Source organism: Gobius niger (genome assembly GCF_951799975.1).
Source record: "Gobius niger genome assembly, chromosome: 4".
Taxonomy (NCBI): Eukaryota; Metazoa; Chordata; class Actinopteri; order Gobiiformes; family Gobiidae; genus Gobius; species Gobius niger.
The window spans coordinates 10,908,833-10,936,040 of NC_136855.1; the positions used below are offsets into that span (position 1 = coordinate 10,908,833).

At 41.9% G+C, this 27,208-nt stretch overlaps 3 protein-coding genes across 6 annotated transcripts; 2 read left to right on the plus strand and 1 right to left on the minus strand.

Annotated features, from left to right (window-relative positions):
- hdgfl3 (HDGF like 3) lies at positions 1-6,403 on the plus strand. 2 transcript variants are annotated; one of them, XM_079555735.1, is made up of 6 exons: positions 1-443; positions 1,633-1,709; positions 3,183-3,321; positions 3,496-3,651; positions 5,280-5,399; positions 5,643-6,403. In XM_079555735.1, the coding sequence occupies exons 1-6, from the start codon at positions 360-362 to the stop codon at positions 5,667-5,669; spliced, it is 603 nt and encodes a 200-aa protein (XP_079411861.1). In that variant the 5' UTR covers positions 1-359; the 3' UTR covers positions 5,670-6,403. The 2 variants fall into 2 exon arrangements, with proteins under 2 accessions (XP_079411861.1, XP_079411860.1); XM_079555734.1 differs by having other exon boundaries at positions 14-443; positions 5,277-5,399.
- Positions 6,404-10,167: 3,764 nt separating this feature from the next.
- rbbp7 (RB binding protein 7, chromatin remodeling factor) lies at positions 10,168-17,259 on the plus strand. 3 transcript variants are annotated; one of them, XM_079555627.1, is made up of 12 exons: positions 10,168-10,338; positions 10,881-11,025; positions 11,132-11,277; positions 12,342-12,518; positions 12,678-12,793; positions 12,871-13,031; positions 13,997-14,123; positions 14,243-14,320; positions 14,975-15,051; positions 15,143-15,200; positions 15,276-15,386; positions 16,654-17,259. In XM_079555627.1, exons 1-12 carry the CDS (start codon positions 10,323-10,325, stop codon positions 16,720-16,722), a joined length of 1,281 nt encoding a protein of 426 aa, XP_079411753.1. In that variant the 5' UTR covers positions 10,168-10,322; the 3' UTR covers positions 16,723-17,259. The 3 variants fall into 3 exon arrangements, with proteins under 3 accessions (XP_079411753.1, XP_079411754.1, XP_079411752.1); XM_079555628.1 differs by having other exon boundaries at positions 12,345-12,518; XM_079555626.1 differs by having other exon boundaries at positions 12,345-12,518; positions 15,143-15,386.
- A 2,441-nt stretch (positions 17,260-19,700) lies between these two features.
- On the minus strand, positions 19,701-26,413 carry txlng (taxilin gamma). The gene is made up of 11 exons (XM_079555759.1): positions 26,340-26,413; positions 25,139-25,247; positions 24,874-24,982; positions 24,477-24,568; positions 24,041-24,211; positions 23,398-23,592; positions 22,948-23,067; positions 22,458-22,532; positions 22,241-22,333; positions 22,063-22,158; positions 19,701-20,596 (listed from the first exon to the last, which is right to left on the minus strand). Exons 2-11 carry the CDS (start codon positions 25,229-25,231, stop codon positions 20,258-20,260), a joined length of 1,383 nt encoding a protein of 460 aa, XP_079411885.1. The 5' UTR covers positions 25,232-25,247; positions 26,340-26,413; the 3' UTR covers positions 19,701-20,257.
- Between the last annotated feature and the right edge of the window lie 795 nt (positions 26,414-27,208).

Consider the following 27,208-nt stretch of genomic DNA (forward strand, 5'->3'; position numbering starts at 1 on the left):
GATAGTTTCTGTTTCTGTAGCATCATCTCTTCAGGTGGACCACTCATGTGATTGCTGCCGACTGCTACACTCACTGGAGCCATTCACAGTCCCATTTACACCTGATTTCGTGCGTAAAAGGATAGCCCACACATATAGGCTTCGTTTTCCGCCTTTTTCCTTTTTATTATTTATTTCCGTGTAAACTGCAGTCTTCTTGATATGAAAACATTGGTGGTCACTAATTCCATCGTGGTCGCTGGCTTCACTTTGGCGCACAGGAGAGGAGCGTAAAAGGGGATCATATTAAAGAGATCACCAACCTGAAAGCTCGGTTTTTTTTTGTTTTTGTTACATTACCCAGGCAGCAGAGTAGAAATATGGCTCGACCACGGCCGCGGGAGTACAAGGCTGGAGATTTGGTCTTCGCGAAGATGAAAGGATACCCACACTGGCCGGCGAGGGTGAGTCGGGGATGTTAGCCGAGCTAGAGGCGCGCACTGGCGGGGAGGCTTCTCCCAAGACCGCTGCTCTTCTCCATCGGATGCTACAGTTTTACACTCCGCGGAATTGGATGGTGTAGTCACGAAGGGATGTTAGAATCGGCGTGTGGAAGTATTTGTATTGAGGAAGCTTTGCTAAAATGACCTAAATTAGCATTTGCCGAATCGGGGCTTTTTAGCTGTTACCAAGGTTACCGTCCCATTCACTTTTCAGCGCGGGTGTATTTTATCTTTACAAGCTAAATTGCAGATACTATTTCTGATTTTACCTTATGCACAGCTGACCTTAAATAACCTACAGCTCCCACGTTCATTATTTATTCATTGCTTCATGATATAGAGATGGCAACTTGGCTAGTTTAATCTAAAAGCAGTGTTTCAAGGCTAATTTGGATCTCTTTAGGAAACCCTTACCCCCTGCTGTTAAAATGAATGAAGGACACTACTACAAATGTCCCAGCCGAATGTGGGTTTATCCCATAGGACTGTATATGGTTTTGCACATCTTTTATGTTAATTACCCCAAGCTTTCCTAACATTCTTCACTGAATTAAGCACACACTTAAGGGGAGACACTACAGGCAAAACTAATTTTTTTTTCAGTTTTCAGGTTTTGGGCCAAATTGGTCTCTGAACATACAAGCTTTCACCCGGAAACAGAAAATATGCCTGATCTTCACAATAACATGTTTAAATATCGCGCTGATTCAATGTTCCCCCATAGACTTATATGGGACAATGCAATTTCAAGGGCCTTTTTCTCAAAACACATTTTTCTGTCATTGTGGCGACACTATGTCCACGTCAGTCGGACCTAAAGACTTCACATTTTCCAGCCTTGGACTGAACAATATTTGGAAGATTTTTTCAGAGGGATTTTTTAATATCTAATCCCTATTGAGATTTCGTCGCCGAAAAGATGGGAAATTTGGGGCATTTTTAGGCATAAAACACCTTGTTCTTATATGAAAAGATAAAATGACAGAAAACTTGCATTGTATTTTTCTCTCACATTTATGTCAGTGATCTAGAGCAAAAGTTTCAAATTGATATCTGTAAAAAAAAAGAAAAAATCCAATTCACCTGCAGTGTCTCGCCTTAATGTAAATGGCCATAGCTGTCTTTGGTATTGACCTTTGTTCCTTCTCAGATTGATGAACTTCCCGAGGGAGCAGTCAAGCCTCCAGCCAACAAATATCCCATATTCTTCTTCGGGACCCATGAGACGTGAGCATCCTATCTGCTTCTGCTGAGAGTTCACACTTTAGCGTGGCTGCCTCCTGTCACGATGGAATGGCATGACGGAAACTAGGAGGAGTGGGTGTGGAAAAGTTTGAACGTAGAGCTGAAATAAACTTTTTCATGGCACATTGCAGTCAGGGCTGCGCAGTTTCTCGCAATCAAATCAGAATAGCATTGTGGCGTCGGCTTTAGGGCTGCACGATTTTGCAATTGCGATTCTTTTCAGACAAATGTTGCGATTTGATTTTTAGATTTGATACATTTAAATGCATAATCTGCAAAAATGATGAATGAAGGAAGTTATATTACTTTTAAAAAAAACATATTCTTGCCCACATTAGAACAACATACAGTATTCTACTTTAAGAAATATTTGGTTTTATGTGGACAGCTCTCCTCGAGGAGTTTCCCCAACATTCAGAGTACCTCTGGGGGACAGCCACGTGACTTAAAGAAGTCCGGGATGAAATCACAAAGCGTCTAAACACTTTTGAATCTACTTTTTGGAAACTCAGATCAGAGGCTCCACAATTGACTCTGTGCATAACTTCAAATCAAAACAACGCCGCCCAAGAAGTGACTTCCTGTTTCGATCCAGCACGCCAAAGTAAAAGCACCATCTTATTCATTAGTTCAGCAGTTCATCAGTTCATCAGTTCAACTTTCTTTCTGCCTAACTATTAACAGGCAAAACACTTCAAATGTGTGTATTTAATTATATTCTTGTTGTGTTGCAAGTGCCTGCTGAACTAATCAATGAGACGAGCCGTGTGCTTTTATTTTCTCATGCTAGATCGAAACAGGAAGTCACTTCTTGGGCAGTGTTGTTATGATACGAAGTTATGCACAGAGACACTGGTGACTAGTGACATCAGTCAGAGACAGAGGAAAAACAAAAACCTCACCTCTTGAGGTTAGGTTATTGCTATTGTTATATAGTCGTCAAAACCTCGATTGCGATTTGATATCAATAAACCTGAGAGCCCTAATAGGCAGTGCTAATCTAAGAGTCTTTGTGTTGTATAAAACATGCTAAAACTGTAGTTTAACCTCTACACTCTGTTCTGAACGGCATGATTGGTTCAGGCCTTCTTTCAAAGGTTCATGCTCAAGGACATGGACTCAGTGATCTGAAGATTCATTGTAAAACATGAGTCGCCAATCAAAACACAATCATTCGCCGCCGTTGATGAAAAGTCACATAATTTAGCAGAATTGTGCAGCCGAATTCATATTTCCTATTAAATTGGATGAAATTAATTAATTGTAATCACCAATACCAATAAATATATGACACTTTTTCCCTCCGTATCTTGCAGTCCAAATATACACATTAGACAAATTGGAAATAGCTGAATGAACCATATCAGAATTCTTGCATAAAAGGCATGTTAGTTACACTACTTCTAACAGTCCCTTTCAGATTTGACCATTCCTTGGTTGTCCATTTTTCCACAGTGCCTTTCTGGGCCCGAAGGATCTGCTCCCGTACAAAGACTACAAAGACAAATTTGGCAAGTCCAACAAGAGGAAAGGCTTCAACGAGGGCCTCTGGGAGATCGAGAACAACCCCGGAGTCAAGTTCTCGGGATATCAGGTCGGTCTAATGAGTCCGAGCTGCACGGGAGAGGGGCAGAGTCAATACACAGAGCGCATTATGTCTGACAGGGTGAAGTCTATGTTTAGCATGTACTTCTCTGACTCCTAGACACCGAGGGTTCACAAACTTTATGGAGCTGGGATTTTTTTACTGTAACTCCTGGCCCCACAGGTGATGCAGAGTTCATCAGAGCCAGAGGACGGAGGACACGCCGCAGACGGCAGCAGTGAGGGAGAGGACGGCGACTCGGTGGAGGAGGAGGAGGATTCAGAGAAGATCAAGTCCGACAAGAGCGGATCCAAGCGGAAAAAGACCGGCTCGTCTAAGGTTCGCATACGTTTATATCAGATGACATTGTATCACACCCACCGCACCGCGCAAGGTAGTAGAGCCATGTCACAAAAGCAACTGAAGTGTCTTATAACTCAAAAAACAAACAAACCAGCGCAGCCAAACTAATGTGTTTCAACTTTTTGCTTATGCCAGCGACATCTCGAGCTGGCGATGCCCCACTCCCAGCAAAGTTAATAGATTGACTGATGTATTTAGTTCAAATTTTTGCAGACATATTTACATCAAACAAAGTTCAACTAGTTTATGAAGAAAAAACAATATGCAAAATTACCAGTCAGGACTGATGAAAGACTGCAAGAGTCAATGTAGATATAAATAAAAAACTCTATAATAAGAGTATTAATAGATAGAATAACATATGAATATAAAATAACATCTGTCAAGAATTAAAAGCTTGTATACTTCACTATTCGTTGAGTGACATTTGTTCACTGTATGGTTTTAATGGTAGAAGGTGTAAGAGAATAAGCCACACGGCAGACCTCCTTTACCCCTAGAGGAATATTATTCATACAGTTTTAAAGCCTGGAGTATATTGGTCTCCAGGGGACAGTGCATCATACGGCTGAGTCGTGCCCTGGGGCTGTGAAAATGATGATCGAGTGCAGTCAGACCACCTCCACAAAGTCAAAACTATTTATTAATCATGTGCAATAAATACCGCCTCAAAGCTAACCCGACAGATGTACGTATGCATTCATTTAGCAGGTGCAGAGCCAGGAGCTATGATATATCTGATAGAATGTTCTAGTAACATAAGAGCCTCTCTGTGAACTCCATCTCTCTGTCACTTGCTCCTGTGCGTGTGTGTGTGTGTGTGTGTGTGTGTGTGTGTGTGTGTGTGTGTGTGTGTGTGTGTGTGTGTGTGTGTGTGTGTGTGTGTGTGTGTGTGTGTGTGTGTGTGTGTGTGTGCGTGCATGTGTGTGCGTGTGTGCGTGTGTGTGTGTGTGTTCTCCCATTGGTATGGCTCCATTAGTTTAGTAAGGACCCTTGTTCTGTGTGCGCTCATGATTCTCTGCAGAGTACTGTACCTCCTTTAGTGGAAGCACCGCGGCAGGTCGAAAAAGTCACATCTCACTCCTCTCCTAGCAACCACTGTTGCCTGGCAACTGGCTCCATTGCACACTGCACATGTGGTGCATTCAGGGACATGTGGCTGGAGCTGTACCATTCCAGTGCAGCGAGTTGAAGTGTCCCAGGAACTTGTGCCAGAGGGAGATGTTGGCCATTTTGAGTGTGAGACTTTACGACTCACATCCACAAAGCTTCCTCAGTTTGAAGCTGCATGGGTCAAAACTGGATGGTTTGAGGGTGGAGTGAAGGAAGTACGTAGGCCAACGTAATATTTGTTATAAAAGCGAATACTACATCAGATAAGACTGCAGATGTGGTGGAATACTGTATCAAGCATTGTGGGTTTGAGTCCTGGCTTCAACAATTTGCTGGATATGTTAAGCCTATGGGCCAAAAAGTTCTTTAAAAAAAAGTGAATACTATACTGTACATGCATTCATTACCTCCTACTGCACAGAGAGTCAGACCAACTCACACTTAAGGTAATTTGTGGATTTCTCCTAACGGTCACATGTGATTTACAGAAGTCGTTGAAGCAGTCGCGTCGCTCTGAGGAGGAGGATCTGGAAAAAGATGGTAAAGAGGACGAGCAGAAGAGCGGCTCAGACGGAGAGCAGGACAACGACCTGGAGAGCAAAGACAGTAAGGTCGGTGATTTATCGATTTAGTGATTTGATTTGATTTGATTGATTGATTGCTTATGGTACACTCCGCACAGGCCACACACTTCAACACAGTACATGACTCAAGAAGTCTTTATACAGGGGTTAATTAACAGGGATTAGAAGAGCACTGTTCTTTTGTATCCTCAGAAATCTACATTTATACATTTGCATTATAAACTTGATGACTTGTCTTTTCTTAATATATTGTTTCTCTCCCTCCCTCAGAACAAGCTGCTCCTAGAGGAACATTAGGGAAAGGATCTGGAGACTGAAACTTTGTGTAGCTCAACGGCACCTGCGTCACCTTCATCTGTCCAACTTTTTCTCTTTCTTTCTTTCCTGACAAGTGTCCAGTATCAGGTAAAAGCTCGTCACGTCCCTCCACATGTGCCGCACGTCACGGTGAAGCGAAGGGTAAAGACATTCAACATCACGTATTTCTTTTTTTATCTCTAGTTTCACTGAAAGTACATTTCCGTAAAAGCAGCTTATGTTTCTGAAAGTTACACCTTGGAAAGCTTCTCTTACAAACTTAACAAATTTGCACTGATGCCGTAAAGGAGAGGCGAGGGTAAATGTCATGTATTTTCTCACATCGCCCAGTGCTTACAGTTAATCCCATTCGTGCCAAATCCCCCTGAAACCATTTAGCTGCAATGAGAAAAGAGGAGAATGTCTTCAGTGGACAATAGAGATTTCATATTGAGGCATGTTAGGCCAGCACTTTGTTTTTGTGAGGGAAAAATTCTAATAGGTTTAGTCGTGTATCTGTTTCTGACACTGGAGTCACACAAGCTTCTGTGCAGGTCTACTGCCTTTTTAAATAAACTGCGATTTCTGTTTAAAGCTTTACAATGAATGTATTACCAAAAGCCTTTTTATGTGAGCAAAAACAACTGTTCTAAATTTCACAACACAACTGACCGCTGTGTCAACTATTATGAAAGTAGCAAAACTAATTTATCAGATTTTATCCTGTGGGTGACCTTTGACAAAGTTTTTTTTTTTTTTAGTTGAATGAAATGTGAATCAGAGATCTAAGCACAGGCCTGTCCCAGGTTGATAACATGCACTTTTGTTTCTTGAGTGGTTATTTCCCCCCTGAAGTCCTGCTGACAATGACCCAGTTTGTTTTTTCATTAGGCTTTGTGAAGTTGATCATTTAACATAATTCAGGATATTTGTATTTCCGTTCATATCCCAGGTGTCCCCCTCCACACAGTGTAGATATCATCAGTGTTTAACTGGTCTGTGCATTATAACTATTACCACAGTCATCACAGTGTCAGTGTAAACCGCTTTGATAACTCACAGTCATTCCCTATATACTCTACTGTCTATGATATATGTTGGTTATTGCAATGTACTGATCACTAGTTGTAGCTTGGATTGTTTTTATAATGATATCTATGGGAAGGTCTTATGGAAAATTACAAATACTCTTTTATGTAACCAGACAAATGGTAGATAATGTTGTGTTGTGCTCAATCGGGCTGTAACCCAGTATTAATACTGCATAAACGTAGGTTTACTGTAGAGAATAGAGTACTTTGGACTGCTGTAAACAGCTCATTTTATGGACACGTGATACTCATCCTCTGTGTATCTGTGAGAGGTGATTGTCTATTTCAGACTTTTAGTGGCATGTTCTTCCGCTGTGCCGACATTGGACAGTAGAGGTCACTGCAGTCCATGAACCTGCTCTATTTCTCATGTGAACATTTTGACCTTGCAGTAAAAAGATATATACGAATAACAGTGGTTCTGTATAAGAAGCACATTCTGTTCATTGTCCCCAAATGCAGTGGTTCCCAAAGTGCGGGTAGGGACCCCCTGGGTGAGTTGCAGGACACTGAAGATGATTTTGATTCTGACATTGAATTTGGTGTATTTTCCATTGAATGAAGCATATTTTAGTGAAATTAAACCAAATATCAAAATACATAAATCAGTATAAATGCTAACTACATTTTGCAGAAGAGGGTCCCGAGATGTTGGTTGAGTGATTTTGGGGGTCACGGCCTGAAAAGTTTGGGAACCCCTGCCCTAATGCAAAGAGTGAACGCTCAAAAACAGAACAATAATATCTCGGCGTTGCTTCTCTCTCTTCTTCACTGACCACAAAAGAAAAGCCTCTCCATCACCTGTATAGCCACGTTTTAATAATAACTTATGGCAGCTACATGTTCAGCAGGTCGATAGTGACGTCTACTCTTCAATGTCTGGCTCTGCACATTCTTTTAGTGGCATCCTTCATTTTTAAATTGCACAAAAATACAACTTGGTTACTCATGTTATGCCCCCATTTCTCCATGAACAGAAACAAGCACGAGCTGTTGAAGGTCTTTGGTATTAAATATTATAACCGAGGTACAAATTAAAACGTGGTATTGCATTTCCTTGATTCATTATGAAGAAAAGATGATGTGACATGGCTCTTTGGTTTTGTGCCAGTTGCCTTTACTTTGAGGCACACTGAAATTCATGAGATATAAATGTATTTTTAATGAAGTGTATCTAATAAATCATGTTTGTTCAGTTGAATTCTGCTTGTGGCCGATTCGAAACATGTTTTGCATTTTTAAAGTTTGTATTCAATGTAAACGGATTCTGATGTTTATGTACGAGACTTTTACTAATAAACTCACTGGAATGCATTTCTGTGGACATCACGATTCTTCGTACTAACATTCATTGTTTGCAGAGGCCCATGGTTTTATAATAGATCTGCAATTTGTATGTTGAATGAATGTATGTTTATGATTCATAATTTAGGGTAATGTTCCACTACAAGACGAAGTGGCCAATACAATTGATAATTTTGCCATTAGTCTTCTGGTGTATGGTAAATGCAAGCAGCAGGAATAAGTAAGCCTTTTTTCTCTGTTCCTTTTATTTGTTTTGTTTCTAGTGTGTTTGGTGACATCACAATGACGCAGCTACAATGTCCTTTGCTTGATTTCTGGACCAGGTGAGGCCTTTCTGTGTAGAGTTTGCATGTTCTCCCTCTATCTGTATAGCTTTCTTCCAAAGATGCATATTAGAGTCTTTAGTGGGATTCATTCAGAAGTGGTTATTAAAAGGCACACTGTAATATTTGGACTATACTGTTAACTTGCGACCAACACAAAACATGCTAGAAAACACTATTTTTTTCAGCGGGTTATCAAAGAATGGATTTGGCTGAGGACTTGCCTTACTTAAATTTCATATTTCATTGCCTTTTGTCAATATCCATGGAGATGTCCTCACACAAGTCAGCTCTATTTAATATGAAAATATCTGTAATACATTTATTAATTTTATTCATAGGGTGAAATGTTATGCAACGTGGCTTTAAATAAAAAATGTAAGTTACATGGGAATGTAATATAGTATCATAACATTTAAGATAAAGATGGTGATCATCACTAACAACTTGGACTTGGATTACTCAGCCTTTTGAGTAAAAGTTCCTGAGCACTGTGCAACTCAAACCTAATGTTGTCAGTCAATGACAGTCAGTTATTGCGCAAATGACACATTTTTTCACCAGTACATAATTAACAACTATATTTAAAGGAACAGGCCACCGTTTTAACATACTGAGATATGTTCTTACTTGAGCTTAGACGAGTTGATACGTACCTGCCTGATCTTTGTGCATGCCCCCAGTCACGCAAAACGACCAAAGCATTTGGCCTCTCCCAATGTATTCCTAGAGCTCCAAGCGGGGGTGAGATTAGAAGCTACCACGCTATTCCGAGGGCACGCACAAAGACGGTGGCCTGTTCCTTTAAGATTTTACTTTGTACTTTTGCCAGGTTGGACAGTTTTTATTATGCTTCACATAATCGGTCAAAAAACAACATGTCTCCATTGGGGAGGGTGTTGATATTATCAATCAATCAATCAAAGTTTATTTGTATAGCACCTTACAACAACACAAGGAAGACCAAAGTGCTTCACAGACAGATAAAACAATATTAAAAAATCAATCAATAAAACAAGTGCGATCTAAGTCTTAAAAGCTAGTTTGAAAAGATGTGTCTTCAATCTAGACTTAAAGAGGGACAGCTCAGTGAGAACACGCAGACTGAGGGGCAGGCTGTTCCACAGTTTTGGCGCTACAACCCTGAAAGAACGATCGCCCCACTGTTTGTACCGGGACCTGGGCACGTCCAGAACCATTTGATCGGCAGACCGGAGAGCTCTGCTGGGGCGATGTACGGTCACCAACTCAGTCAGATATAACGGAGCGAGACCATGAAGGGCTTTAAAAACAAACATTAAAATTTTGAAATCAATCCGAAAACGGACCGGGAGCCAGTGCAGGGAGGAGAGGACGGGAGTGATGTAGTGATATTAGCCTATCAACACACACCACTGATACCACTATGTCAATACCCTCCACAATGGCGACGTGTTGTTGTTTTTGCACAGGAACACTTCATCCCTATATACTAGATAATGAGAAATGAGGGAGTCAACTCAACTTTTCTTCATAAAATACCCACTTCACTGTAAAACTATGATTAGCAAAGGCATTAGCTATTATAATATAAGTTATTATTTGATTCGTATTATTGCTTCATGGCATTTGACGAGATATTGTCCCTATTCCCCCCTCTACACGCCATGCTACTCGCTCGTAAACCCGTCACCCGTGTGTTCCCCGTCCTCATTATCGGCTCATGAATATTCCCGCCCTCATTACCCGCTCGTGCATATTCAGCGCGCCGCTCCGGACGCCTTCCGCGCGCCTCCATCTGCGCATGCGCCCTCTGTGCCCACCGATTCCGCGCTGAAAAGGAAGAAAGGCTACGATTCAAACCGAGACGAAGGAGCAAGAAAACTGCTATATTCATCACCAGGGACGAGTTATACGGCTTTCGGACACCGTGCCCCAGCTGCCCGTACGGGAACATGGCCGACAAAGACGGTAGGGAAAGTTTTAAAGCGCTAAAAACTATGGCCTGGTTTTTCCTCGTGTGACAGGGCTAAGCGGTAACACTTCAGAGGCTAACAACACATTAGCCTCTGTCCGTGGAGCTGGGATTACGGATTACGATCACTGTTTTATGCTATAGATGCTCACGTACAAAGGGCCGTTGTGATCCTCTGTATGGCTCTCTTTAAAGCCATTACGACAGGCAATAAGAAGTAGCGGTAAATGTAGCAAGATCATCATCTATGTCCCATTGAAATAACATTGATACACATGCATGGTGAAGATACGGATGAAACACAAAGCTTTGTTTACATTTCACTGCACTATAGAGAGACTATGCATGTGCTGATGTAAAGAATATATATATAAATTTATTGCAGAACTTTGATAAAGGGATTAGGCCAGGGATTCACAATCAATTGTTGTTTCTTTCATAATATTTGGTCCTTGTTGTAATATGAAAAGCCATGCAGTTCCCAAGACAATGTGGGTGAACAATTATACCTGTTTTTCACTGCTCTTTCCCCCCTTAGTGTACGATGATGCGGTGGAGGAGCGCGTCATAAACGAGGAGTACAAGATCTGGAAGAAGAACACCCCGTTTCTGTACGACCTGGTGATGACCCACGCCCTGGAGTGGCCCAGTCTCACGGTGCAGTGGCTTCCAGACATCAACAGGTGCCGTGTTTTAACAGCGTGACAATACTCGGACGATATTCTCAATGAAACGTGCTTTTCTTTTGTTTTGCGTTCAATCCGCCGCCCCCGCTGCTGCTCCGTTCAGACCGGAGGGGAAGGACTACACGGTGCACAGGCTGGCCTTGGGGACCCACACCTCGGACGAGCAGAACCACTTGGTCATCGCCAGCGTGCAGATCCCGAACGACGACGCGCAGTTTGACGCCTCGCACTACGACAGCGAGAAAGGAGGTGAGGCGCAGGAGTTTACCTGGTTCTGTTGCTCATTCTTTGAAGCAACATTGAATCGATCAGTCATTAGTTGCTTTTTAAACCGGCTGCGATGTCAGATGAGAACCGGCTCAGGTTTTTGTTCAAGCCCATGTGGCAGGTCACCTTTTAAATCCCATTAGTTAGTGTGACTGATACAGCGTCAGTCAGTATAGTGCCTTTGCCTGTTTCATCTAATTCTCTTTCCTCTCTATTAATGAAATGTTTTCAAATCTTAAGAAATTAAAGCAGTACTAAGTAACTCTTCCCCCTAGAGGCCATAAGCGCAACTGCAGGTGTAGTAGCAAGTTCGTGATTCCATTAGTGTGTATTGGTGGCTCCGGACCGGTGGCAGTCAAGTTGCAAACATGGTTTTCTGGCCAGAGACACCAGGGGGAGATGAAAGACCCTCCAATCATCCCATAAACACTTGTATCACCCCCACAGGGACTACGAAAAGGATTTATGAAGGCAAACACGTTACTTAGTACTGCTTTAAATCTGTGCCCATTTCTTTCTCCGTTTGTAGCATTAAAGTATAGTGTTTGGGCATTAAAAAGGATTAAATTGGACATGCTTCAGCTTGTATAAACCCTGTAAATGCACCGAACTTGACTCACAAACATCTCATTACAATAATGTGTAAAGCCTTTTGGTTCCATTTTTCTTAACTACACAAACACGTGTGAAACGGCTCAAAGCTATGCAGGAATAATCTCGCTTAATCTTACCTGAATCCTAATCATTTTGTGTTTTCTCTTCCAGCAGGTATGTGGACGCCTCAACATCTACAGATTTCACGTTATTTGGATTGTTTTGTGGTGGTTCGTTTAAAAAATGTCTGCACAAAACAAGGTAATATCCAAGCAAAAAACAAACAAACACCAAAGCTCATCTGGACGAGCAGCCACATTCCTTTATCCTAGCGCCTCCTCGACAACATTACTCATGTTTCCTCACATTTCATCTGTCAGAATGCTCTCCTGATTGAGCCGCTGACACTTCATTCACAGCTGTAAACCGATCGCGTTTTTGTGTCTCCTCCTCAGAATTTGGAGGGTTCGGTTCGGTCAGCGGGAAAATAGAAATCGAGATCAAGATCAATCACGAGGGTGAGGTGAACAGGGCGCGGTACATGCCTCAGAACCCCTGCATCATCGCCACCAAGACGCCCACCTCAGACGTGCTGGTGTTCGACTACACCAAGCACCCGTCCAAACCAGGTACAGCCGCCCCTGCTCTGGGATGAACGGAGGACATTAACCCGCTCCATTCACTCATTTGAATATCGTCCCTTGGTATACTTAGAATCTCGTGAAAATCTTGAGGTGTTAGTAAAAATGTGGCGTAGACTGACGAAATGTTGGTCCTGTGTCTCTCAGACCCGAGTGGAGAGTGCAGTCCCGACCTGCGGCTGAAGGGGCATCAGAAGGAGGGCTACGGACTCTCCTGGAACTCCAACCTCAGCGGGAACCTCCTCAGCGCCTCAGACGATCACGTGAGTGCATGTTCTTCATTATCAGAGGGGATGAGGCCGTCATGACTCATCCTTTTTCCCCCCACTGTCCTCTACAGACCATCTGCCTGTGGGACATCGGCGCGGGTCCCAAAGAGGGGAAGGTGGTGGACGCCAAGACCATTTTCACGGGGCACACCGCGGTCGTGGAGGACGTGTCCTGGCACCTGCTGCACGAGTCGCTGTTCGGGTCCGTGGCCGACGACCAGAAACTAATGATGTGAGTGTTCCGGCGTTTAACGGCTTCTCCAAACTGGATAAATGCCAGAGATATTCTGTCCGAGGCCTTCACAGATGATTCACACAAACAGCAGGGACAAAACGGCGTCAGAGTTCATATAAATCATATAAATTACAGGAAAAACTGGGACGCTAAGAAAAGAAAAATAGCATAGTGCCTTATACTGACATTTGTCCACAATAAATCTGGCTAAAGATCTAATACCTGTTTTTTCTAGAAGTGGGATAAAATTGTCATCAGTGTGTTGTAAATATAGAAGTTTGTGGTAAAAGGCCTTTGTGCGGTGTGCGTCTGATTAGAAAGGACTTTTATCGATTATGAAATAGCAGCTAGATGTTTACATTACAACAGCTCCCAGAAAGTTGTACTTAAACCTCTGGGAAGAACTGGAGTGAAAGAAATGCCTTTTACAAATTTTAGAAGATTAACAATTTGAAATGTACGCTCCCAGTTTCATTTCATATTTCAGTTTCACATTTTATTTCATTTGTTTCACATGTATCATGAGTGAAAAGGAACAGAAAGAAGTAATAACTAATGTCTGTCTCATCAAGATAAGATGAGCCTTTATTGATCTCACAATGGAGAAATTTACTTCAGCTCTCAAGAACTCTCAGGGTGTGGAAAATAGACAGGAAATGTGTGAGGAAAGACAGGATAGTCTGCAAACAACTGGATAATAGAGGTATCTTGTGTATAATGAATAAAAAGCTTTAAGGGGCAGAAAGTATTAATCAAAACAAAATCATTAGCAGTCCAGTTTATTTTAGCTGTCCCAACAATTTCAAGACATTACACAACAGGATATTACTCAATAATAAACAATAAAACAGAAAGAAGTTGAAATTGTTCTTAAACACATAAATGGACTGGGAAGTTTTCATTTTACAATCGAGACTGTTGTATATTTTACAAACTTTATTCTAACCCTCTCCCCCCTGCAGTTGGGACACTCGGTCCAACAACACGTCCAAAGCGAGTCACGCTGTGGACGCTCACACGGCGGAGGTCAACTGCCTGAGCTTCAACCCTTACAGCGAGTTCATCCTGGCCACCGGCTCCGCGGACAAGGTACAGCCACACACTTCCTTACAGTTACAGTTCTTCACTTTGGGCCGTGTGGCCTCTGGAGACAAACGTCGATGATGCCATTGACGCTTGTTCATTTACCTTTCCCTTCCTGCTCATAGACCGTTGCATTGTGGGATCTGAGGAACCTCAAACTGAAGCTTCACTCGTTTGAATCGCACAAAGACGAAATCTTCCAGGTAACGAGTAACGAGGTTTGGGAATAATAGATTTGCCATAGATTCCTAAAAATGTTTGGAGAGGAAGAATGACAAAATGTTTCTCCTTATTTGTAGAATGTTATTGTCTTATTAACCTCTTACCACCCGCCTGAACCGAATGCATGCTGTCCTCTTTGGCTTGTGTAACACCTCATTTGAAAGCTAAGACCCACAAAACTGATCTTTTTCCTCGCGTTGTTGCTGTGTTGTGTCACCTTTTTTATGTTTTTGTTTTTTATTTATTTTTGAGTTTTTGTCATTTTATTGTTGTTTTTGTCACACAAAAAAATTGTCACTTGTTGGTTGACTTTTTGTCATATCTTTGTTGAATTTTTGTCACATTTTTGTTAAAATTTTGTCACTTTTTAGTTGAATTTTTGTCACATTTTCGTTGAATTCTTGTCACATTTATGTTTAATTTTTGTCACTTTTTGTCACATTTTTGTTGAGTTTACATCCTTGTTTTCTTCTAATTTTTTGTGGCTGTTTTGGTGCTTTTTTTCCCCAAGAAGCTTTGTGATTAGGGTAAAGCCAAACTGGGGAAAATGGGATCCGTTCAGATGAGAGTTAAGAGGTTAAACTTAAATATAAGTGAAATGTACATATCTAAAGTACAGATTTTTGTTTCATTAGGTCCAGTGGTCTCCTCATAATGAGACCATCCTGGCCTCTAGTGGCACCGACCGACGACTCAATGTCTGGGATCTCAGGTAAAAAAAAAGATTAAAAACTGTTGAAACGCCTACTAAATATGTAAAAGTAAAATGTCTAGGATACGACAATAAAAATACTTTTTTGTAGTAAAATTGGAGAGGAGCAGTCGGCGGAAGATGCGGAGGACGGGCCCCCCGAGCTCCTGGTACGTCACAAATACACTGTACGTAAAGTCGCGTGCATCCTTGTGCGGAATCTCATGGTGTCTCTTGTTTTTCAGTTCATTCACGGGGGACACACGGCGAAGATCTCCGATTTCTCCTGGAACCCGAACGAGCCGTGGATCATCTGCTCGGTGTCAGAGGACAACATCATGCAAGTCTGGCAAATGGTCAGTACCGCACACGGGTTCAGCAGAGCTCAGGCTGTCTGTCCCGCACTCGAATCTCAGGGTGGCGTACACTTCTTGAGGCTTTTCTGTGGTTTAAGGTCTACACACCCTCACCAAGCGTGTTCTGGTCCTGATTAAACTCTTACTTGAGCTGATAAGTGTGTCTGCAATGGGTAAAATGACACAGGCTTCGAAGCGCATTTCAAGCTAAAGTGGACCAGTGTTAATTTTGACAACATATTTTATTTTAGTTTTAGTCTTAGTCTTTTGTCTAAAATGTAATTTAATTTTAGTCAAGATTTAGTCCAAAAAAAAAAATGTCTAGTTTTAGTCGACTAAAATTGCATGTAAATGTAGTTGACTAAAATTAAGACTAATTTCGTTGACTTATATTAATAATATTCATTATAATCATATTAAATCGTGGTCCTCGACTTCATGGAGCTGCTTCACATGAACAAAGCTCAGACCTGTTCATTTGACAGTGAATTTAAATGACATGAGGCTTTTTCAGATTGTTTGGATGACTTTAGTCTCTCCCTTTCATTTTTATTTAGTCTTATTTTAGTCGACTGAAATATCTGGACATTTTAGTCATAGTTTTAGTCTCATGAGTAACTTGTAGTTTAGTTTTAGTCCAATTTTAGTCGTCAAAAATATCACTTTGACTAAAATTAAGACTAAATATTTTAGTCGACGAAATTAACACTGAAGTGGACGGAACTTGCGATTCATGATGTGGAACCAGGCCAATGGTCAGAAGCTATTGCACATGTTTTAGTGGTAGGGGAAACGGGGTACCCGGAGGAAACCTACGCAGACACAGGGAGAACATCCAGAGTCCACAAATTAAGGCCTTGCCCAGGGATTGATCCCGGGACCTTCTAGCTCTGGAGCACGGGCACTAACCGCTGCACCACTGTGCCTAAACTTTGAAAGGATGTTCTCATAACCTCCAAACACATAGTACACATAGCACGTACTATATTTCTACAGGAAAGTAAACTCACTTTATTTATTATAATACATTGAAATCAGCAGCAGATGGCACTATAGAGCGAGGCTTCAGTTTTGATCAACTTACTGACACGGTATCCAAATATCCACTTATTCTTCTTTAAAACATTGCATCTGGAAATTGAAATAGTATTAAAAGAGCACTGTCTCCAGGTCATTGTTGTTGAGCCATGTCTTGCAAAACAAAAAGGAAAAAAACGTAAACAAACATCTTCTGATCCTCACCTCATCCATCTGCGTTCCCTTCCAGGCCGAGAACATCTACAACGACGAGGAGCCGGACACGCCCGCCTCAGAGCTGGAGGCGCAGGGCTCGTAAAACCCCCCTCTTTCCTCGGAGCAAATATTTACCCTCTGCATCTACAACACGACTCGATCTCCTCCGCGGCTTCAGCTGAACTGCAAAGAAAAAGACAAGCTACTCTGTTGACGTTAGCAGCATGGACTCAGCCCCCCAAAAAAACAAATCAAATCCCAGAGACTTCGAAGCGCTGGTCTCCAATTCACAGCGGATGAAAAGTGGACGTTTTTAATCCCGGTATGAAGTACAAGAGGGCGGGCGGGGGGGGGAAGCAGTTTGCTGGTGTGTAGGAAAGTGTTTTTAAGAAATTGTTCAAGGCTAAATTAAATGGTATTTTCTTATTGGCAATTGCTATAAAAATGCTACAATAAATAAACTATTTAAACATCTAAGTTGCTGTTCACCACACACATTTCCTGCTGTATTTTTCTGTGCATTTTTTTTAAACACTGAAAAAGATTAGTGGTTTGAGACGAATTACACGACTAAGCAATCATCTTGCCATTTATTCGTAAGTGCTACGATTGTGAGTTTGACAGCTGATTCGGGGGAGGTTCAAAGACACTTCACAAAATACGCGGAAAATCTCGTATTAGTCATTTAGAAAAGATGACCAATTTGCGATTCTTGGTGCACAAAACTCTAAATTGAAGCTAAACATTTTCCAACTCATGCCCGTGTGCATCACCGGCCCTGAGACATCTATACTTTCGGCCGTAAAGTGCGAAGCTGATACAAAAAATTGGACGTTTCGTGAGTGTGGGGGTGTGTGCTTAAAGAAAACATTCCCGCCGTTTTCAGGTACACATTTTGTCAGTATTTTTTCAGTTTGAGTTTGGGCAAACACTCGGGAAAATAATTCAACTTTTTTTCTGATGTTACGTGATGTAAAATTAAGTTCCTCAACGGCATTAAGTCAAAACTGCAATAAAATTTTAACTTTTCAGTAAATTCAGGTTGTGTGTCTTTTGTGATTTGAAGAATGTGGCTGTTCAGAGCCTCATGATGCTGAGGTGGATGGAATGAGAGGGAAAGACTGATGGTACATTATACTGCACTTTGGTAATCCCATACCTTACCTTTTGTGTTGAAGTGTGGGGGATCACTTACCAGAACACAAGTAATCCTTTTAGCCATATTACAGAAGGATCATTCACAAGGTTTGTTTTCTGGAGCACACCTGTTTCAGTCTGAGTTGCTAAAATGAAATGATCCTGTCAACAAGCTACGGCAGTTGAAATAAATGTAGTTTTTGTTTATATACTTTATTCTTCAGAACAGGTTGGTAGGTCTATATTTATCCTAGGAGGTCATGGGAGAGCTCTCCAAAATCCAAACCAATCCATAACTTCATACTGATATGGCTTTACATTGTCAGAAAACAGAACTCCAAAACAATAAACCCCTAAATTGGAAAGATAAAGCGAAAATGTCTGAAAGTCAATGTCTCAATTTACTAACAGCTCATGCATATTGAGAAAGGTAAACTGAATCTCCAAAGTAATAGGCCGACCATAAGACCTGGGACCTCTTTTTCCATTACATCATTTTTTTCATTTATTTTTTATTTAATTAGTTTATTTGGTCTTGGGCTAATTTCCATCCGTTGTCCCACATTCGCATTCTCAAACACACGTTCATTCATCCCGGTCTAATGTACATGTTTTTACTGGAAACCTACGCAGACAGACAGGCCTGGGAGACCATTCAAGCCCCTCTCAGACAGTACAGAGTCATCGGCAATGGTGGGGTCCCAGAGAAGAACCACACTCTCAGCTCTGAGGCTTTCCAATTTTGTAAAGGAGGTTTTATGGTTCTCCAATCACAACAAAGAGACCTCCACACAAAGAAACAGCATTTAGAACCGGCATTTTGGGAGGTTTAAGGCGACAATCCGACTCAAGCGTTTTGAGAAAGTTGTCAACACTGGCTTGTAAAAGTTCACTTCAAGTGTCTTAGCTTTCACTGTAAGCAATCAAGTCAAGAAGCTTCTAGATTTGGGTAAAGCCTGGAACTGGAGAACATTTGTTTTAATATATATTGATTAGGCATGGCTCTGGTGAAAAACTGGGACAAAGTTTGTGTGAAACAGGGACAGATTGGTGGTTTTGGAGATAAACTCTTGGAGACATGGGACAGATTGCTCAAAACTGGGACGTCTGGTCACCCTTTAAGTGACTCACTGAAGTCAAGTTTCTTTGTCCTGGTTTAGACACTTATACTGTACATTCACCTGGGCCTTTGCGGTTCTTCAAAGGTCAAATATCTCATGAAGTAGTACTTAATGAGAAATGTTTGCGTATCGCTGATAATCCCGTGTTCTGGAGCATCTTCTTAGCCCCGCCTTTTGGTCACGCTGCAACATTTCGCAAAGGTCTACTATATATAGATTCCAGTAGCTTATTTATTTGAAATACTTTATTGTTGTAAATTAAATAATAAAAATATACATAGAAAACTGAACTGCCCCTTTAAATCGGAAAGACAATCCGAGGAATGTGTTGATCGGACAAACAATTATGAGCAACAAAGCACCAGAATAAATGATCCTATACATTCAGTTTAACACAGATCTTTAATCGACTGTAGCGTTTCCTATAATGAGAAAAAAAAATAAACCGTTTGTTGAACAGATCAAGTTAATTTTCACATTCGGGCGTAAAACAAAGAAATGTCATATTAGTATTTGCTCGATCATGATCTTTCAATGCTTTACCGAAACAAAAAGGGTGAAATCGTCAAAGTGGCATCATGTTTGAAACTGGATGAGCAGCAGCAAGCGATAAAACAAACATGATTCCCGTTTACAATCAACATTACAGTATTCGCAGTCCTGATTTTAAGTTTCATAATATTTTAGTACTTTTGCCAACATTTAGGTCAATAGTTTTGTCTTTAAACTGCTTTTTTTTTTTCTTTGGGTTTGTCTTTATTTAGCCTTGGTTTGATGAAGTAGCCACTGACAAGAACTTATACTGAGAAATGTTAGGAGGGAAAGGCACATTTCTCAACTTAAGGGAGGAGTTTGCGATTCTATGAAAAAGGAAGAAAAGGGAAAGAATAGTTAAGTGCTCACCGTGAAGCCAATAAGTTGAAAAGAGCAAAACACCAACTTGACCGTCTGAAATCTTTCATAAAGATCTGTGTAGAAATAGAAACTACAGACTATAGAAATTATGCAAATATGAATGCAACTCCTATTTTTGCTCTTTGAAAAAAAAAAAGTATGATAAATGACCTTCAAAAATTAAACTTCCAAATATTTTACTCAAACTGATCGCAATCTAGACACGTTTTTCTTAAGTGTCAAATGTTACAATATATAAACAAGTTTTTTTCCCCATTTTTGTTTCTTAAATGCGCCCCTAAATTAGCAAAGAATAATCTGTGTATTACAATTCCAGCCAACTAAAAGAGCACATTTTCATTTTATCCAATACGTCTGACCTTTTTTACTTTAACAAAATGGAAGCAGAAATAGTGCTGCATTCATATTTATTTCAAGTAGAAAAAATAGATCCCGCTCCTGTGGGGATGTTTGACTATGAAGGTTTCAGTCCTGCGTCGGGTCCGTCGTCTCCTCTGGTGTCGACGTAGCGCTCGCTGTGGTCGACGCCTCTTCGCTCTGATCTTCTGTCATCGTAACGTGCTCTGTTTCCGGGGGTCTGGGCGCTTCGTGGATCTCCAGGCCGGTCCCCTCCTCGTCCTGCGGCTCTTCCTGAGCGGAGGGCTCTTCCGGCTGGGCTGCGGGCGGCTGCTCTGGGCTCTGCTCCTGGAGAACACTGAGGCGGTTGTTCAGGTCATTTCGTTCCTTCTGCAGAGCTCGACACAGACGCTCCAACAGCTCCAGTTTACCCTGCAGCGCCTTAAAGTGACCGTCACGTAACGTTTTCTGGAATCAGAGAATATATACACAACGTTAATGAGGGGCGTTCTTAGCAACAAAGTGTAGCAGCTATGAAGTCTCTGAGCTGCTTCATTCTGTCTGAACACTGACCTCTTGTGGACAAATTTTAGAATCGCGACTTCGCCTAAACAAAACTGAAGCACCAACACAATCATGTGCAAGAGAAGTTTCAATCGTGACGTGTGGTGGTTTTGTTATTTGCAGCCTGATATTGATGTTTGAATGTTCAAATCAATCATAGGATGATAAATAAGAGTCATTTTCTTTGTAACCCGGGTCTGTGCTTCACAGAGCTCCAGTGGGCGGGGCCTCAGTCACCTGCGGCTCTGCTGCTCCAAGGCAGGACATCAATGCGCGATCTTTATATTTCATTCAGTCAGTGGTACTTATTTGCTGCTGATGCCACGCCTTACGTTTCCCTCGCCTGGTCAGCCGTAAACGCCTGCTTTTGTCTCTCTTCAAAAGCAGGACTTTGTAAAGAATAGGAAAAGCATTTATTTTGGCTGGCCCACAGCCACTTTCGCCACATGAACGCAGAAATGTTTTTATTCATCACTAATGATTTACATTGCAATTTTGACCAGAAAACACCCGTGGTTTAGCACCACATCACTCAGGTAGAGTAGTGAAACGCTCTGACCCGATGACCTGCTTTGACACACCAGTACGCAACTCACAGAATGAAGCCGTTTTTGAGACAGTCGCGTGACCAGCTGTTACTGAAACAGGCTCCGACGCAGTGTTTCGAAGCAATCTGCTTCAGGAAGAGCAATACAAGCGCCGGAGCACCGAGTCTTGTGCCGTTCACTACACAGCGCTTTTAGATTTAAGAATGACGACTAAGCCCAAATCTAAAAGCCTAAACCTAAATCTCCCCTATACTAGAGAAGAAATCTAATTTGTTGAGCCCGATCATTCACATTGGTGATGGCAAAGATCATAATTCCGTTATTTTCATTAAATCACGCCACAATTAATGATTGTAAGTTCTGAAACTCCTGGATTGAGGTTCGGCTGTGACTTGCATTTAAAAGAGCAGTCTGGTGGAACATCCAGAATGCTCCAGTTATGAACAAGTCTTTACTGTTGCACTGCAGCTTGGCCCAAAAGGTCACACAGAGACCAGAGGGGTTCAAAGGCAGTGCCCAGATCTGGGAAAGATATTCCTCTTTGACTCTTTTACATTATGTTACAATCCAGCCAACACTACACCCAAACTCTCTGAAGCTGCCTTTTGGACTGCGCTCATTTTTCTCCATGGAACACTGTTTTTCTGCCACATTCCTGACTGTAGTGTTGCAATATTTACTTAAAAACCTTTCACAATGTTTTAAACGCTATGTCTCTCCTGCCAACTTTTCTCCTCCCACCGAAAGCAAATCCAAGCGCAAAGTCCAAATCACAAAATGACATAACTTCAGATCAAAACTATCTAGCAAAGCAGAAGTCACCTCCTCAGCCATCTGCAGCAGCGCCTGGTTGTTGCTCTCCCATTTGGTCCTCCACTGAGTTGTCTCCTTCTCCAACTTCTTGATCTTCTTGGTCATCTGCAATCGAACATGAACATTCACCCATTAAGTAAAAAGTACTTCATATGTTAAAATCTAACATAAAAATCATTTGACGAACCTTCTCCATCTCTTGTCTGAACGTGGTGAAGACCTCATTGCTCTTGGCCAGAGTCGTCTGAAACTCCTCGAACTTGTCCATGTACAGAGAGAGCTGAAACGGGAAACAGTCAGTCCTCTCACTCACGTTCAAGTTTGCTGAACAAGGAAATCTAAACTCTTACAAAAGGCCTGTAAAAAGGCCTGAGATATGGAAGACGGAGTAAAGCATTTCCCACCTGTTGCTTGAGCTGCGTCTCCTGCTCTCGCATTTGTTCACATTTTCGTCTCGAGTCCGTCGCGTCTTTCAGCAGCTGTAACACAGTCAGAAGACGGCAAGGCTCATAATCCCGCTAGTTAAAACCACACCACAATTAATGATTGTAAGTTCTTAAACTCCTGAATTCAGGTTCGGCTGTGACTTGCATTTAAAAGAGCAGTCTGGTGGAACATCCAGAATGCTCCAGTTATGAACAAGTCTTTACTGTTGCACTGCAGCTTGGCCCAAAAGGTCACACAGAGACCAGAGGGGTTCAAAGGCAGTGCCCAGATCTGGGAAAGATATTCCTCTTTTTATATTATGTTACAAACCAGCCAACACTACCCAAACTGTCTGAAGCTGCCTTCTGGACTGCGCTCATTCTTCTCCGTGGAACACTGTTTTTCTGCCTCCTTTATGTCTAGTTCCTGTGTGGCTTTAACGTTCTTTCTCCCGTGTGTTGTACTGACCGCGTCCCGCTCCATCTGCTGCTTCTCCTCCACCTCCTTCATCATCTCTGTGATCCTCTGGAGCTTGGCGTCCATCAGCTGCTGCTGGAGCTCCTTGTGCTTAAACACTTTGTCCATGTGCTGCAGGAGCAAGACGTGGTGGCAATTAGACATGACCTCTGTAACTGTAAATACCTACTGTGTGAAATGGTTCTTTTTATTGAGTTTTTTTTTATTCATTCATTACTTTTGTGAGAGAATGGGGAGACCATGAAAAGCATTTATCTTTGAATTAGACCCATATTTGAGAATTTAGCCTTTGTAAAACCATCAGTGCCTTGGCTGAAGGATATGCCTCCTGAATGTTTCCACTTGTACCATTTTCTACCATTTAGCATCTTGGATTCATTTGGTCTCGGAAATTGTCTTCCACTGTTGTAACGTGCTCATTATACGTCCCTCCCCACATACCTCCTCCCTGAGCTCGTACTGCTCGATGAGTTTCTTGAGTTTCTCCACCAGCTCCATGTTTTCCTGCCGCAGCTCTGTGTTTCTGGAGCTGTGCTGCTCCATCTGAGCCTCGATGTCACTGAGGGTCGTCTGGAAGTACAGCATGGCCTCCTTCCTCTGCTCGTCGTACTCCCGCGACCGCTGCGCATTCTCCTCCTGGTCCCAACCGTGTGGAATTAGAAACATTTTTAAAACACGCAATCAAGATCTTTGGAAAATATTTGAAAATTCTTGTTGATTTTACCAGTTTCATTTCAGGCTTTTGAAAGTTTTGAATCAGATTACCATTAAAATGAAAAGAGTTAAAAATGTATAGAATAGTAAGTGTGACAATCTGGATATATGCAGTCTTATGTTTTGCAACTGTTAAACATTTTACTCTCCCTACATAACATCCAATGAGACAAAATTGGAGCACAGCATGACATTCAAAGTCACAGCAAGGTAACCCACATTGTCACAAGGTTAGATCCTCAACCCAGGTCTATTTTTACAACAAATCTAGCTCAGATAAAGCAAGCAGTCTGTATAAACCTCTGCAGTTTGAAGTCATAAAGTGAGATAAGTGACAGTTCTGGAGAGAAAATAAACTGTTATGTCGTACCTTGAGCGTCTTGTTGTGCCGCTGCTGCTCGCGGCACAGACTCTCCAGTTTGCTGCGGGCGAGGATGGCCTTGCTGTGCTCGGCCTGGAGGTGGATCTTCTCCTTTACAATCTGAGCCTGCTTCTTCTGCAGGGCCTTAAGACGCTTCTGCATGCACCGGCTCTCCTCCAGCTACGGAGAAGCACAAGCACTCGTCTACATAGAGCTCCTGTAGGCACGGTGGGGTAAAAAGTATTTGGCCGAAATCCAACTGGAAGTCTATGGGGAACTGACCAAATACTTTTTCACCCCATTGTCCGTGAGTCAACAAAAGTACAGAACTTCTGGTACTGAAGGGAAACATATTACATAAAACCACTGGCCTTAAAATGGACTTGGATGAAATTTTAGAACAACGCTCTTGATAGCTTTAAAAAGAATAAGTGCTTGTTCTCACCAGATCAGCATATTTCTTGCACAAAGCGGCCAGTTTCTCTTCCGGAGTGTCCAGCGAGTTCAGAGCCTGCATCAACAAGACCACCTCCTTTCCTAAAAACAGAATCAATGAATGAGAGGCAAGTTCAGATAGACACCAGCTGATTTACTCGAGATAAAAATGTATGCTATTTGCAAGGCCTTTTAACATGTACTAACGCCACATACAAAATACAAACACACAACACAAAGCCGGACAGACACATTTGAACGAATGGCCCAAATGTGGGTTGCCTAGATCGGTTATCGAGCATGGACAGTTTGGAAAGCCATTTACACTCCTCATTTGGCCACATGCCACTCAATCCAGTACAGTAAGAGTAGAAGCCTCATATCCTCCAGCCCTGCTAGGTCCTCACCTCCAGGGTCCAGCTCAGTCTCGCCCAGCTCCGTGGGGCTGTCCTCTCGCCCCGGAGTCTCCCCTCTCTCCTCCTCAGCGCAGCATGACCCAAAGTCTGCATCCACCTCCTGAAAACACCACAAACAAATCAGTTAACTTGTGAATTGTGAATCAGGTGCATCTCTATTGTCCCATTGGAGAATTTGTGTGACACAGAGATCAGGATGGGCTTCGGTATAAAATGGAAACAACTGCTGGTGTGCGAGAGAGCAAAATGTATTCACCTGGCAAGGGCTGTCGAGTTCCGGAGGAGAATTACTTCCTCCAACTATTCTCCTCGCCTCCACGTCCAACTTACAAACTGCAGAGGTCTCCATCAGAAAAGGTCAAACGCTACAAATGCAAAACACAAGCAAACAGACAAGGCACATGTGTTTAATAGAAAATTCCGCCCAAAATCACGATACATCGATCACATTGTTTAAGCTGAGTATTGGATTACAAACACAAACTTCTTTTTGGCTTTTATAAATCACTAGAATAAGCCGGTGTGCCACTTGATGCTATAGAATGAGTGACTAGACAAGCAGGGGACAGATGCGGACCACGTGCGTAAAGTCTCACGCCACGCGCTTGAGTGTTCCAACAACTCAATAATATCACTTCAACATATCAACATGTGTAATTGGTTGGGTGATGATGGGAACTATTTGTGTCCAACATTGTGTGGTCGATCAAAATATGACTATCATTCTTTATGAATGCCACAGGGCGGAAATACAGTGACCAAAAGTGACACCCGTTTCTCTTTTTAAAATGAGATATTTTATTTATCTGATATTTGACATAACACATTCTGACTTTAAATGCTTGATGCGTCAGGCCAGTGTTGAAATCGAAACTATTATGGAACATACAGTCGACAACTTATACCAACTTCGTAAAAGTTCACCAAGGGATATTTCCAAAAGTGATAGAACTACATGACTTTAAATCCACAGTTGACGCATGTCCAGCTCTAATGTGAAGGGTCACGTTTCCAATAAGGATAATGTATGTTGGAGGCTCGTAAAGATTGTCATGAGCCGTGTCTCCTCTGCATTTCGTGTTCTCTTCAAAAGCTCGGCGCGAACAGGTTCTGGAGCTCCGTGCACAGTATTTGACAGACAAAAACAAACATCTGCTCTTATGACATTGCATGCTATATGTGCCGTATCGAACTGTTTAAACGTATTCTGTGACACATCAATAAAATAAAAAATAAAATAAAAACATCACAGCTGCGGTGCTAATCTCGTGTAAGATGCTAAGCTACGTTATGGCTAACGGTAGAGGAACTTTTCTTCGTTAAATTCAAGTTTTAAAACAACAAACACAGCATGCACTTCGTCTGGGTGATAGCGACATACTTCACAATCCACTAAGTACATACACATTTCCTGTCGTCAAACAACACTCCTGTCTTACGGACATAAACTCCCTTACCTGTGTGTTGTTTTCACTCTCGTGAACGGGTCAGCTAGCATTAGCATTAGCATCAGGAATAAACGTAACTTCCGGTTTAATCGTTTCAAAATACAGCTCTGCGCATGCGTGCGCGAATGTCGCATTCTCTTGTTGAGGCTCGAGGTGAAAGAAAAGTAAAGGTCAAAGGATTGTGTAAAACATGGAGCTCCCAATTTTTTGGGGTCATGTTGTGTGAAAAAGTTTTGTGTAAATAAAACATTGGCTTTGTTGTCTGCGTTCATTTCATTAATGCTCTCTGCCACCAGAGGGAGACAGTGTTCCATATTATTCACCCTTACCATGGATGGACATATTTATTCGTTCTGCATTAGTTGTAAGGTTTCAACAATATTAGCTATTAAAAATGTGGTAACATTTAAAAACAACTTTTGTCAAGATTCACTGTCACTGTAAAGTTCAAGTTGGGACTGAAAGGTGCTTTATTTTCTACACATATTTGTTAAGTATTGTATTTATTGATGTTTTATTAATTTCATGAACTGGGCTGTGTACACAGTACAGTTCACACAGATTTTCCTCTGGTGCTGTGCCCAATTTTAATTGGTAGGGCCTTTCCCCCTCCAGCCAATCAACGCTGACACATGAGTAAAGTCCGGGGCATGATTGGTTGGCTGTGGATGGTAGTGGTCGCTGATTGGTGACATGCGAGGTCTCCAAATCATCTGCACCCGCCCCTTTTCTTTGGCTGTGGTCGACGCTTCATCCACACAGTTCACACAATTGAGAAAACCCCAGCACTGGACTCTACCGAGACCTGGCCAGGAATTTGGGATTTTCTGCTGCTTTTCCTGGATTAAAACTCTTCACCATTGGCAAAGATACTCAGG

Coding starts and splice junctions, on each gene's coding strand:
- rbbp7 (XM_079555626.1), top strand. Junction 14,321..14,974: donor ACAAAGACGAAATCTTCCAG/GTAACGAGTAAC, acceptor TTGTTTCATTAG/GTCCAGTGGTCTCCTCATAA. Junction 15,052..15,142: donor CTCAATGTCTGGGATCTCAG/GTAAAAAAAAAG, acceptor ACTTTTTTGTAG/TAAAATTGGAGAGGAGCAGT.
- hdgfl3 (XM_079555734.1), top strand. CDS start 360: ATGGCTCGACCACGGCCGCGGGAGTACAAGGCTGGAGATTTGGTCTTC. Junction 444..1,632: donor ACCCACACTGGCCGGCGAGG/GTGAGTCGGGGA, acceptor GTTCCTTCTCAG/ATTGATGAACTTCCCGAGGG. Junction 1,710..3,182: donor TTCTTCGGGACCCATGAGAC/GTGAGCATCCTA, acceptor ATTTTTCCACAG/TGCCTTTCTGGGCCCGAAGG.
- txlng (XM_079555759.1), bottom strand. CDS start 25,231: ATGGAGACCTCTGCAGTTTGTAAGTTGGACGTGGAGGCGAGGAGAATA. Junction 23,593..24,040: donor GGCACAACAAGACGCTCAAG/GTACGACATAAC, acceptor GGTTGGGACCAG/GAGGAGAATGCGCAGCGGTC. Junction 22,533..22,947: donor AGCAGATGGAGCGGGACGCG/GTCAGTACAACA, acceptor ACTGTGTTACAG/CTGCTGAAAGACGCGACGGA.